This window comes from Falco rusticolus, chromosome 2 (genome assembly GCF_015220075.1).
Source record: "Falco rusticolus isolate bFalRus1 chromosome 2, bFalRus1.pri, whole genome shotgun sequence".
In the NCBI taxonomy this organism is placed as follows: domain Eukaryota; kingdom Metazoa; phylum Chordata; class Aves; order Falconiformes; family Falconidae; genus Falco; species Falco rusticolus.
The window spans coordinates 3,600,040-3,614,472 of record NC_051188.1 but is presented as its reverse complement, the minus strand read 5'-3'; the positions used below and the strand labels follow the sequence as shown (position 1 = coordinate 3,614,472).

The 14,433-nt window shown below is 42.4% G+C and overlaps 1 protein-coding gene across 4 annotated transcripts in view; it reads left to right on the top strand.

The window, feature by feature from the left end:
• GUCY2F (guanylate cyclase 2F, retinal) overlaps positions 1-13,978 on the top strand; it is a 53,635-nt gene extending 39,657 nt beyond the window's left edge. For 3 of the 4 annotated variants that reach the window (XM_037378139.1, XM_037378140.1, XM_037378138.1), the window contains exon 19: positions 9,537-13,978. In XM_037378139.1, the coding sequence (XP_037234036.1) occupies positions 9,537-9,675 (139 nt within the window). In that variant the 3' untranslated portion in view covers positions 9,676-13,978. Of the gene's footprint in view, positions 1-4,164; positions 4,257-9,536 lie in introns of all 4 variants that reach the window. The other variant, XM_037378141.1, reaches the window with a different exon arrangement.
• The last annotated feature ends 455 nt before the right edge of the window (positions 13,979-14,433 follow it).

Sequence of the window (14,433 nt, the reverse complement as noted above, 5' to 3'; positions counted from 1 at the left end):
TCTAACACTATTTTAAATTAGCTATGGAAAGTTAACTGGAGGGGGGTGGGGTGGGGGGCAGGGATAATAATACAATTGAGAAAGGTACAGATTGTGGGTCATCTCAAGGATTTTGAACCAAGAACCCAGGGCCTGGGTTAGGAACATACAAGAGTTTTGAATTTTTATCATCAAACCAGATCCTTTCTTTTGTATGAAATCATGCAGTAGGTCTTAAGTCCAGAAGGACTGATAGATCATCTAGCCCACCACCATCCACAACGATAAGTTCAACCTGACATGAAAAATCACTAAAAATTGAAGATGCAGCCAGGGATAGGAGAGAGGTTTTGGGCTTTCCCATCCTCACATATATGAGGATCAACCCTGGAGAAAACACAGAGATCCTTGTTTGAAGATGAAATGGGTGAGAAGCAGTGAAAGATGCTCAAAAAATCCATCTTTTCACAAGCCAGGAAAAAGACACCCATGAGGACAACATAGCTTTTTCTTCTACCCAATAAAAGGCTCACAATTGCTTTGTCTGTGTTGAGGCACCCTGGCAGGATGGGAGACAATCAGTGGAGTGTCTCTGCTGTTGCTGTTACTGCTGATGTGTCTTTCTGGGGGGATAAGTGAAAGCATTTCCATTTAGGCTCCTGTTTTTCACCCAATGCACTTTTAAATCAGAAATAAAAGAGCTTGTGGAGCAAACATCAGTGAAAAACTTTTCCTTACATAGCTGGAATTATACAACAGCATCACTACACTTCACAAAGTTCATATGACCTATAACAACTTATTTGGGGAAATCAAAGCATCCTCTGACTCAGGCTTGATCATCCAATGTCAGGACAGATGTTTTTTGCCTCACAACGTTTTCTTTTCAAACTATTTTTGAACCCTTAACACAACAGCAAAATGAAGCTAAAGGAATATTCTGGTCATGGCTATGGCATAATGCAGGTGAGAAAGAAGATTTTTTCCTCTGAAGTTTGATTGAGGGGAGAAAGAATGCAAGCCAGTGACTCATCTCCCTTTGAACAAGGCTGTCTAACTTGGAATGTGGTTGTTCCAGTTGATATATTTAAACAAGTTCTTTTTGAGCCAACTGAGGTTTCTGGAAGAATTACTGGAATACTAGATTAGAGAGTTGCTGCTGATAGCAAGAAATCCTAAATGATGTGTTTGGAAAGGAAGCAAAGTCAGGTAGGGGCATTGTTTGGCTGGAAGATGTGATTCAATGCATTACCCTTTCTCCACTGGATGTTTCTATGGATTTAGGGAAACGTAGTTCTGAAACTGTGGTCAGGATCTGGCTGGCTTTGTGGATCATATTCTGGCTTTCAGGTATGGCCTCAGGCATGGCTGAGGTGTGCCCAGATGTGCCTGGATGTACCCAGTATTTTCTTCTGTCTCACCCAGACAGGCTGGGAGGTGAACTGGAAGGCGAAGGTCCCTTTGAAGGATGTTTTTGCAGAGGGACAGAGAGAGCAGCAATCAGCACCTCTGCAGCAGGAGAGGCTATCTAGGGTGGGTCCTGGCTGTGGGAGCTCATCTGAGGGTGTTTCTCCCTGGATCTGCCCACACTTTCCTTGAAAAGAGAAGCAGAGGAAAGCCCAATGATGAGTGATCTGAGCTGTCTGAACAGGAGACAGCTTGAGTTTAGGGATATTTTTATGGTGGTGCACCACTGCGTGGGTTGGCCAAGTGAGATCGGTACACAAGAGTGTACCGATCAGGGTACACTGCTCTCCGTCATGCCGTCTAAACAGGCTTTCTCATTGCACATCAGCCCAAAAGCTCTTTTATGAACAACAGTGCTGAGGACAAGACGGAAGAGTACCGAAGAGAAAACATCTGAGCTGCCTTCCTCTGCTCCCCGGCCAACTGCTTCTACAAAGTTACCAGCCATTTAAAGTAAGAACAACCAGAGTATGACAAAATGTGGGTTAAAATAAAATGAACTACCCCAGAAACAAGTAACCCCAGAGATGATTTTGAATGGTATAAAGGCAAAGGTGTGTGGGAAGCAGTCAATGATGGGGCTTCAGGGCTGGCTGGAGCAGGACCTCAGAGCTGAGATGTAGTGGGCTGCTCAGTATACATCAGGACACATCAGGTGCCTTGTGATGGGGTTTGCATTGCTACAGCATAAAGGTTTATGCAAAGCAGAGATAAGAGAAAGGACAGAGAAGACTATTTTTGCATCCATATGACCCAGGTCTCAAGGCGGTTTGAGTTGCAATTGTTCTCATGGAAGGGTACGGAGTGACCATGTCATAAAGATGCTCTGCCTATGGCTCTGAGCCTTTTCCCTTGTGACTGGGAACTAGAAGTTGTGCTGGCTGCCCAAGGTTCAAGCCAGGGGCTTGTGTTTTCAATGCTCAGCAGAAAATCATTGTAACACACCATATTCAGAAAAGAGAAGGCAAATTCCTTAACTGTCCAGGGAGCTGGGGTGCAGGACCTTACAGTTTTTCTCCTGCTGGCTTTGGAAGCAAGGTGGAGGTAAGAGAGGACCTTGGAAAAACAACGGCTGACTTCAAACAGAAGGGGGTTGTAAGAGATTGGGATGGGTGGTGCAGAATCAGCTCTTTCCATTTGCTCAGACGTTAGTGAGTTCAGGAGATGTGTCAGTGTTGTTTACACTGGATCTTTCTTCTCGTTATGTGCTGTGGATGAAGGTCCAGTCATTACCAAATGGCTATTTGATACTTGTGTGAGCAGTGCTTGGAGGCAGAGTTCAGGCAATGTCACACTGTGCCTGATCCCCAGATACTCTGGTCAGGTCTTCATCTTCTGTGGGTCACAACCTGCTGCACTGTTGTGCAGAAACAGGCAGCAACCTCCTCCACTCCCCTGTGGATAACACAGTCCTGCTGGGTGGACTCAAAGAACAAGACCCTCACACTTACCCATGTGTAGCTGAATTTTGCTACTGCTTGCATGAAGGGGCTGGAGGCAAAGTATTCCTCTTCCCACTCCAGCTGGTAAGATTTAATCTTATTAAAAGTTATTTACCTCTAACATAGACACTTCCATCTGAGCTGGTCATCTTACACATCTCTTAGAGTCAATGCAGAGAAACAGGCATTTCTAGGTGCTGCTTTTCTGCCGCGCAGAGGACATCTGCTTTGGGGTAAACCCTCACTGTGGTCTGGCATTGCCTGCTTCCCTCCACAGGCTCAGAAGAGAGCCCAAGATATTTGGCTCAGATGGAGGCACCTCTGTCGCATATAGCTAAATTTCAGGAGCTGCATCCCATCTGAGCTGTAGATTCCCAGAAGAAGCCATTCCTCATTCAGCGCATCAGGATTATATTCTCCTGGCTTCTCTGTCCTTGGGACCCAGCCCCAAAGGCTCCAGCACTCACGGGAGGGTTTATAAACAGGGCTCAAGGTTTCTATAGAAAGGAAAGATGGTGCCAAGGCTGAGGATTTAGGTAAGGCACGGAAGGATGGCTTGGTTAGATGTTTCCGTTTGTAGGACAGAATTGGCAAAAGAGCTGAAACTTGACTCCGATCTCCCTCGGTGAAGGCTGTTAAATTTGTGCTAAGCTTCCAGGGAAAATTGGCTGTCTCCGGGGACAGCTAAATAGGGCTTCCATTTGGAAATGTGCCCATAGCTTTGAGAGCTGAGTTTCTGAAAGCCACACCCCTGGACCACCAAAAGGCACTGACGCAGGAGCTGAACTAACCAAAGGCAAGATCTTCACAACAGTGTAGTTCTGCTCTTCCCTTTGATGAATGAAAGGGAGGATCAGTGGAACAAGGACATAATTCTCCCAGGGTTCAACTTGTCTGATAGATTCTGGATATAGCCATCACAGATATACATTTTGTGCTCTTCAGTCAACAAAGTCATTCATCTTGTCCTGGGAGAAGTGTCTAAGATGTGCCATGAGCCCTCTGGATGTGCCGGGCTACAGATATTACAAAAGATGCCTGTCTCAGAGCAGGCACTTAACTCTGGGACGCCCAAAATTAACTAACCTCACTCTTCGCAATAAGTCAAGCTGAAGCAACACAAGAGGGGAATAAATTAAATCAGAACCATGCATAAAATTTGCTTTCCTTTTTCACACCAGAAAACGCCTTTCACTCGGTCTCCGTTATGGTCTGTTCTTTATTGCAGATGAAACTGAACTGGTTCTTTGTCTAATGGCCTACATGTTCACTGCAGGTGTAGAGCTCATGGGTTACCCCCGGAAGAAATTGCAGAGTTCAAAAGGAGGAAAGCTGAAAAACTCCTTGGCAAAAGGGCCTAGATCTGAGGTAGTAGCTGTAGGACAGTCCCAGCGTAGCTCTGCTCTTTAGTGTCTGCTTATGTGTTATTTGTCCGCACTTTGCTGGTTTTAGTGCCATGCTTTTTTTTATTTATTTCTTTTTGTCAAAAAATTTGGATTATTCTTTTAAAGGGTCTCATTCAGAAGGTGCTTGGAACAACAGAAAAGCTATCTAAAGATAGTAGTAGCCTTGTTGGGAAATTTCATAGCAAATTTGTGAGCTATTATCACACTAACTCCTGAAAGACATACAGTACTACTGTGTTTACCCGCAGGGTATTATCGACCTACTGGATGTCGATGTGCACTGTGCTAGGAAGAGCCCAGTCCGTGGTAAACACAGAGATGAAGCTGGAGATCAAGCCTGGAAGAATCCAAATTGCCTATTGTTGCTTTCCTGTAGTGTGTATCTCCTGCCCAGTGTAATTCCATACCTCATGACGTGAAACAGGATGCAGCTTTGTTATTCATCCCCATGGTACCTACTGGTACGAGAAATAAACGTGGATTTAGGATGATTCGGTTGGAATTCAGAAGTTCCATGGAGTATAACAGCATGACCTGAGGTGCCTGATCAAACAAGTACCAGAGCAAGGCTGGCATATAAGCACGCACACCCACACACGCACACAGAGGGTCTGGTATCCTGTGAAAATGCTGTATGGTTGGGTTTCTTAATAATGTCTCTGAAAGCAGCAATAATGTTTTTGCCCAGTGCCTCTGAACTAACTTTTACTTAATTTCCACTTTCTTAGAAAAAGGCGGAGGTGGGTGAAAGCCCACAGTGCCTAGATATAGTCTGGTTATTAAGTCCTAAGATACACTGTATCAAGCTCATAGATTACCCTAAAGACTAAAGCTCCATCCAAATTTCTCAGAATGATAAAACCCAGCAGAGAACTTCTGGCTGAGTTCCTCTTTCACAGCCCCAACTTTTAAAGATTCAGTGGGTGTTACTAGGCTGTTTTATCTCCCTTAAGAGATTTTTAAATTTTTGTATGAGGCTCTCCCTATTCTAGGAGCAGGGCAAAAATTCCTCACTTAAAAAACAACAACAAAAAAGATTTAAATATGGGACACACTGTGCAGAGACCTGCATAAGCACTACCATATATGAACACTCACTGCTAAATATAAGCTCCAAGGCACAGAAGACTGCCCTGCTGATCTACACCTATGACCACAAGCTAATCCTCCAAGGCCAGAGACAAAGAGGATCTCTCAGTTGGATTAGCCCTGCTTGAGAAAAACTGCATGTACACCAATACAAAAATATTTAGTACATATATCACCCACAGACATGGACTTCTGCACTGAAGCAAGGCTGATTAGCAGTACATTATGGAGAACAGAAGGTCCTCGTAAGCCCACTTGGCTCATTTCATGGGAAACAGTAGAAAAATCAATAAGGCGTTTATACCTGGGGCTTTTCAACAGTCCCAGTTCAATCCTTCTTGTGTGCATGAAGCTTTCAATGGAGGCAATTATGTCCTCAACAGCCACTTATTCCCACGTGCCTGCTTGGTGGTTTAGTGATGTTTCCAGCTAATCTATCTTAGACATTTATGATGAAAGGGAAAATGCCATCAATAACCTTGTTTTTCCTTGATAGCAATAAAGGAATGCAATATAAGGATCTCAGATGTAGTGATCTATAGTCCATCCACCCAGTTTACAGTCCCATTAGTCTGGGACTGTAAACTTAATGGTATCACAGGGTCCTTGTTGTGATAAGGTAGGAATCTCCATCTTGGAGTATTTATATCTTTTGGAGTATTCACCTAGCCTAGAGTCTAAAGGAAGGCCAGGACTTTGCTCTCATGCTCAGGAAGTGAATCTTTTAAACTTCAAAGAGTGACTGTGGACTCTGTTGTCCTCGGTGGACACCTGTTTTCCAAGAGAAGTGATGGTTCTCCCTATATCTTGATAAAAATACGCAGCAAAGCATGAGCAACACCAAAGTGCGCCTCCAGTTACCCGAAGATAAAGCCCTTGGCTATACCAGTAGTGATCTTACTTTGTCCTGCAGTAGGATCTCTGCTCTTAATATGGACCTACTAACCCACTCATGCAAGTGGAGTTCAGCCTGGAGCATTGTGGTTGTCAGAGACTCTTGTGCAAGGCTGACAGATGAAACAGCAGCTGAAGACCATGTAGAATAAACCATAGCATCTCAGATGCTGCTAGGCAGTATCCTCAGACAGCTGAATCCCACCCCAAGCATCTTACAATGCTTCTGATATGGAGAAAGTGATTTCTCTCTTTCCTTCGAGGCCCAGCAGAGAACTGTCCCACAAAGAGGTCAATGTGATCCCTAGATTGACCTCACTTTGGAGATGAGACTTAGACCCCATGTAAGTCATCCAGAGTTCCTTGTGGGGTTCAAAGGGGGGAGATTTTACCCCAGTGCGATTGCTGTATTTGTGGAGGGATCCATGCTGTATAAATTTTAGTGTCACCTGTATTGCTTTTTGCTGACCTTTAGACATATAAGCATACAGGTATTGAGTCCTGCATGGACAAAGGGCCACTCCAGGATCACCTGAAAGCACTAAGTCTCAATTTTTAAAGTTATTTTCTCTCTTTCTCCCCACCCCCACCCCCCTCCTCAAAACTGTCTCTCCCTGTATTCTGACCTCTTGTCCTATGAACTGAGCTTAGTGACAGGAGATCCCTCGAAGTTCTTTCTTCTTCAGGAAATACCGTAAGCATCCAAATCGTTGCATCTTGCTGGCCAAACCATAGATCAGCAAGGTGGGGCTGACCAGCAGTTAAGATGTGAAAGCTCATTCAGGAAAGGGTTTTTGATAAAGGTTCTCTCTGTCCTCAAAGGTGAAACCGGTGCCTACACAGAAGCCCATACAATTACAGCTTACTCCTTCAGCCCCACTGTAGGGATAATCTCAGATGATTTTGTCTGCGTGATCTCTCCAAAGATTAAAATCAGAACTGCAGAAACCAAACACTCACTTCTATTGATTTTTTTCTCCCCAACGTGTCTCTCTTTTCTTCTCCCTTTCTTACACTCTGTATCAGCTACTTCTTCTCTCTTGATATGCAGTATCTCAAAGATAAACAATAACCAAACAAAACCAAAAACACAGTGGAAGGCATATCTCCTTTGTCCAACACCAGAAAGGCCTAAAAAAAGAAAAATTCTTTTCCTTGTTTCCTCGGTCGTTGCAATACATTTTGGATCATCTTTGACAAGGGCATTAGCTCTTTCTCATAAAGTTCAACGAATTAATTTTCATGGTTGATCTTCCACTGAATCCTCAGTTGCATTGGGTTGATACATTTGGGTGATTCCTTAAGATTCAGAAATTTGCCTTTAGACCCCTTTCCTGTTTTTTGCCCCTGGTTGTCCTTGGCTGCCCTTGGTCTCCCACTGAGTGTAGAATGAAGGGAACATGACGTGTGCTGAGTTTGGAATTCCTGGCTCTTTGCTTGTTGCATCCAGATTTAATTGCCAGTCCTCAGGCACAGGTAACCAGACCAGCAAACACTGTCTGCAGAACCTTAGGTCAAATAATAAAATGTATGTCCCTTGAATGATAACAAAGAAACATTAGATATGTGGTACAGGCTGTCAGAGTGGTCAACCCTGCATACCTGGTTCTGGTGCCAGTGCTATTAGTTGACTTTTCTATAGTCTTATATATACTTTAAAGTATATTTATATAATTTATAGATATCTAATAGATACTTTAAAAACAGCTCATCCTGCGCTGTCATCAAGGGCAATTTTATTAGGTTGCTTAACAATTCTATATTAGTAATTGGTCACCAGTGTGAATAGTCCTTGGGCCTAATAATATTCGTTCCCCTCCTTTCAGGGCCTCATATCTTACACTCTTGGGATAGAATCATAGAATCATGGAATGGTTTGGGCTGGAAGGGACCTTTAAAGGCCGTCTAGTCCAATCCCCCTGTAATGAGCAGGGGCACCTTCATGTAGATCAGGTTGCTCTGAACCTCTTCCAACCTGACCTTAAATGTTTTTTCCAGGGATGGGGAATCCACCACCTCTCTGGGCAACCTGTGCCAGTGTTTCACCACTCTCATCATCAGATAATTTCTTCCTTATATGTAGTGTGAATCTCCCCTCTTTCATTTTTAAACCATTCTCCCTTGTCCTACGGCTACAGAATTGCTGCCTCATTTAGTCAGTTTTATATATTTCTATTCTAAAGTATTGGGTGTTCATTGTACACGACAATGCTGTGAACAGTTGAAAACCATATATATATATATATATACACACAACAATTTCTCAACCATTTATTTTTAATATCTACATGATCACAATTATATTATTCGTATGGGTTAACATTTGGTTCTTTTCGGTTTACAACAGCTGAAATGATATTTTCTGCTATTATGCACAGTAAATTTGCTTTCATATGATGCTTTATGTTGGGCAGGACAGCTGCAGAGTTGAGACGTACCTAAAACCTTGTGATTCACTCAAGTTCTGGCCTTCTACAAGTCCTTGATGTTTGTTTTGTCTCTGAACTTCCCGTTATGTTATAATAAATCTATGCCTACCAACAGATGGTAGAAGCTGGACATCACAGACACTTGGATCATCATTATCAGATGATCCTTTTCAGCTTCATCACATCAGTTTACTGGCCTGGATCTAGATGCAGGTTCTCAGTTAGCCCAACTTTTAAGTCTTGGCACTCAGCAAAGCTTATTCTGTCAGGAACAGTGCCAGGCTAAGGCAGCAAAACCACACCTGGATCTGAGACTGATGTCAGGACTTTCTGGTTCTCTGACCGTCATGTCTTGGGCTTGCTGAGATCATGGGGCTGTCAGAGCAACTGGACCTTCAGATGGCTCCTTGGTGGCAGTGAATGACCTCAAACCCAGAGAAGCACAGATGATTATCAGGGAATCTCTTTTATTACCAGCTAGGTGCTTTATGAGGCTTGTGATGCACAGTTAGGAATGTTTTTTCAGGAGCAGCTGAAGCCCTCTAGTTGTTCTTACAACTAGATGTAACTTATATTTGTGAAGTGAATATCCTTGAGTGTGTGACCTATCAACCCATGCAACAGCTCCACCGGTTGTATGGTCTACTGGGACCACCGCATCCCTTCAGTTCTCTACCAACATCCCTCCTTGCCTGATGCTTCTTGATGGCTTTGAGAATGTCTAACGTTTCTGCTTTGTCTGACAAAACGGTGCAAAAAAAAAAAAAAAAAAAAAGGCTATTCCTTAGAGAGTGGGGTTGTTAACTGCTCCTCTCTTTTCTCTTCTACAGCCACAAATGGTCAGATGCACTGACCAGGAAACTCAAATCTGTCCTGAGTGACACAAAGAGGACACTGACAAAAGCAACCTTTAAAGAGCTGGGGAGCATGAAGGAGGCCAGAATAAGTATTGAAGAGGATGAAATCTGAGAAGATCACAACCAAGAACTAGTAAGATCAGGATGGACACCCTGAAGCCACCCAGCAGAGGAGCTCACCCTCCATTTAATCCCCTTCCAGCCAAAAGCAGTATAATTGATGAAGCCTTTTAGCTCTTGCAGAGGGTGAACCTAAGAAGGCAGATGAATCCTGACCATCATCTCTTGTGAAACTGGGCACCAGCTCCGAGCTGTATGTGTACGTTTTTGGCAGGGGTCCACTGGGGAGAAAAGTGATGCTGATGGTAGCACGAGCTTTTCATCAGCATCTGTCACAAAGATAAGCCCAAAAAATATTTTACCTAGGTCTGCATGGCAGCACAAACATGTCCAGCTGCATTTGAGCTTGGATTTGAACAATAATGCCAAGTGCTAAACCGATTTAACTATTTTGCATTAAATTTAGGGGGTGGGGTGGGGTGTTGCTGTTGTTGTAGAGAACTCTGGTTTCATAAAAATCAGTACAATTCAGAAGAATATGTTTCTGACAACAACAAAAAATATTTTTTACTCCCCCACAAGGGGAAATTTTGAAGCAAAATGTTTTGTTCCTGTATGTCAATTTAAGCTGAAACATTTTCTTTTAATTTGACATTTCGGCTGCAAATGCCATTTTAATATTATTTTCAAACTGAAATGGCAGTTTTGAAATGAAACAGTTTGGTATGAATCAATATTTGTTTCCAAATGCCAAAATGTGATTTTGCTTAAAATGTCAAAATATGTCATCTTTGCAATTCCAGATCTAAACTGGAAGAACATTTTGTTTAGCTTTATACATTCACACATATAGCATATCTGAAACATTTTACGCTTTCATCCTAAAGCAGGATGAAAACCTAAATGCCAAGATACTGTAAAATTGAGATGCAGAGAATGACATTCTTCAGTTCCTTTAGCTGAGTAATACTAATAAGATACAAATTTTATTTCCTGCAAAAGTGGGACTAAGGGAATGAAAAGTACATCACTTAAGCAGTGCAAAGCCTAAAATACATCACTGTTTTTCCTTTCTAATCTCCAAGTGGTCTCAGAGGCACTTGTCTTCAAAGTAAGCCTCCCAGTGGATAAAAATACCTTTCTGCAAAGGGCCAGCATTTGGCCTGTAGGCACTTCTCACAGAGCACACTTCATCAAGGTCAGGTAATTTTGTTGTTGGCCACTTCTTCTCCCAGGTTTTTTTACTCATGTTCAACATCTAACAGACTTCTGGGAATTGTTGTTCTCTTTTCTGCAAGGCTGAAGAGAACAGCAGAGATGGTAATTTAATCAATATTGCCATCAGAAGGTGCTCATTTGAAACAGGGAGACCTTTCTCAAGCTCAGTTTGAATTCTTCTCATCAGAGCCACCAGAGCAGATTTTCATCATTCAGATGATAAATAAGAGTCAACAACCACTCACCAAACCTTCCCTGGTTATTGCAAATATATTTATGAAATGAGGCAAGCCCAACTCCACAAAGCTAAGGAAGATACTATTTTCACAACTAATTCACCGTAGCAAGTATAAAACACTTGTACTGTCAAAGTAAGAGCTGTTTGGAGTATGAACATCTGAAAAGTGAAAATAGAAATGAACTTCATTATTCTTCTTGTATAATGAGATTTTACTTTGTGGCACCTGGTTTTGTGAAAGAAACCTTTGCCTATTTAATGATGAGAGTTGATACTCCAGGTGAGAGAAGCTGGGCTTTGAAAGACATCTGTCACTTGAGCTGTCAGACAGGGTTTAGGAAAGCTTTCACCTTCCACACTGTGCTCACGCTCTGATTGCAAATTCATTTAGAAATAAAGTCCTGTGGAAGAGACATGGGCCAGGCAATTCTGACACAATATGCATCCATATACAGTTCCAGGAAGAGACGTTATCTGGATTGGTCTACGCAAATGTGAGTTTAAAATCAAACAATTTCTACATAATTCATATCTTTTCCATTATTTTCCCATGTTAAAAACATTGATCAGTGCTGCTTTGTTAGGTAGTGGTGCAGGTTCAATCAACATGACCTTAAGACTTGGCTAAAGAGAATTGCAAGTGTGGCAGACAGAAAGCACGTCCTGTCTGATGGGGACAGGTGATCTCTCCCTCTCCTCTTGGTGTGGTATTTCCATGAAAATAAGACTTGCATCAATGGGTTTTGCTTGGAAAAGCCTATGTGTAGTCAAGGCTGGCCTCCAAATGAAGAGAAATACCCACAAAGTGCAAAAGGAGGATCATCTGGCTAAATATAGCCCTGTAAGTTGCAGTCTGAGACAGTCACCCAGACAGGTCCCCTAACAGTCAGAGAAGGGAAACTGGCATTTCCCAGGAGTGTTTCTTAGGCTCCTACAGGTGAATACCTCTGTGTGTGCTGGGTGACTTGGCTCCCACTGCACTTAGTGGAAACCAGGTCAAAAAGTTCAAGGAGCTTCATGACTCAGCTGAGCCTAAAATAGGTGCCTACATCTGGCTAGCACAGTCACCCCTAAACTTCACTGACTATTGGCAAGGTCTCCATTCAAACCATGGGAGTCTGATGCATGCAGAGATACCCAGATAGAGACACCTGCTGAAACACAGGTGCTCAATGGCATTTAGGATGCCCTAGAGTACCTACAGCATACAAACAGGGCTGACAAATAAGACACAGGACCAGATCCTTTTGCAACGACAGCTGGAGGCCAGACAGCAGACCCTAAGATCTAAATAATACTAGACAGGTATGTTTAATGAGATACACCTTTAAAGTTGGGTGCCTTAACCCAAAAGTGAATCCTATCCTGGATATCTGCATTCAGATGGATGAACCATGCCCTAAAAGTGCTTGCCATTGACTCTAACAGTAGCTCCGATGGCCAGCTCAGGTGAAGAAACCTACATCGTGGATGAATAAACTCAAGTTGGATGAACCTCACTCCCACATAGATATCATCACTGGTTCAGAGGAGGTGCTGGACTCCCTGACCTTTTCCCTGGGTCTGGAAACTCTGCCACTTGGTCTTTCTAGATGGGCTAACCCTCTCTGAAACACTTGTTCTTCCCAGCACACAGACAAAATGGAGGTAAAGGAAGATATATATGAGCAGAAAGTATAAAATCTGTGAAGCAACTTTCGCTACAAGAAACTGCCCATAGATCCATTTAGCTGGTAATGAGACAGTGAGCAAGAGGCATGGTAACCTTCTATTTCTGCTATATATCATATTAAACATTAGTAAATGCAGGAGAAGAAAACTGCAAAACAACACACCTCTTCAGACTACCACTACGCACATATTCGCCTTTTCAAAATCTACACATATCTACAGACACATATATATTTCAGTTTTGGGGTACTCAGTTTTTTTGTTTCACACTTACTCACTAAGAAATAATCTTTTGAATGTGTATTTTTGTTAGTCCAAGAAAAGATAATTTTAAGAAAATATTGGGTAGCCAAAACCTGAATTTTCCATCTGAAGATGTTTTAAACAAGAGGATTTCAATCTGCCCTTCTGCACACAGTTTTTGGATTCTTTCTTCAGTTTGTAGTCTTCTAAAATAAACAACATTCTTTGAATTTATTTAAAAAAAAATAAAATAGTAGATCTGTGGGAAAGGGTAGCAGAGAACCAAAGTTCTAATCACTGGCGACTTTAGTAATCCCAGGATAATTCTTAATTCTCTTTGAAGCCAGTGGTATTTTTTAGCTCTTAATTTCAACAGGAAAAAGTCAAGGACTCATCCCTGAGTGTGATAACCTCTACTGTTAGAAAGCCAGAAAATATATTTATATTTTCCTGGCATTGTTCTGTTTAGACAGGTTTAGGTTTACTCATGAGATTTCTTCCCATACTAACTGTGACTGTATCAGGCTCTTTTCTTGTTATTTTGCTCCTAAAACTAGTGTCTGCATGTTGTAATGAGGAAGATGGGGGCTGGAAGCAGCAAATGTAAATTTTTGTAGCTCTGCAGCAGACTTCTCAGGTGATTGTGGACAAGTCACTTGGTGGACTTCTCAGATAGTGAGGCACACACTCCAAAAACCACTATCAACAAGAACGTACCACGTGATTGCTGGAGGTTTTACTGCTGATGTTATAAGGTGAATTTTAATGTAATTGTTCAAACCTATTGAGACCTGTAGAAAATGTATTTATAGGATCATAGAGTCATAGTATCATTTAGGTTGGAAAAGACCTTTAACATCATCAAGACCAACTGTTAACCTATCACTGCCAAGTCCACCACTAAAACATGTCCCTAAGCACCGCATCTACACATCTTTCAAATTTCTCCAGGAATGGTGACTCCAAAACATCCCTGGGCAACCTGTTCCAATGCTTGACAACACTTTCAGTGAACAATTTTTTTTCCTAATATCCAAACAAAAACTCCCCTGGTGCAACTTGAGGCTGTTTCCTCTTGTCCTGTTGCTTGTTACTTGGGAGAAGAGACCGACCCCCGCTCACTACAGCTTCCTGCCAGGCAGTTGTAGAGAGCAAGAAGGTTCCCCCTGAGGCTCCTCGCCAGGCTAAACAACCCCAGTTCCCTCAGCTGCTCCTCATCAGACTATTTATGCACAATATACACTGTCTGAATATAGTTCATATTTCATACAGTATTTTTAAGAGTGGATTAAAACCAAATGCCAATAAAGATCGTTGGAGACCTATCCCTCCACCTGAAAGTCTTGTTCTTCGTTGTATATTTACCTTCAGCTTACTTCTCAGCTTACTTTTCAGCATTCTGTGCAGATAGGGCACCTATGGAGACTCCTGTTCCCACAG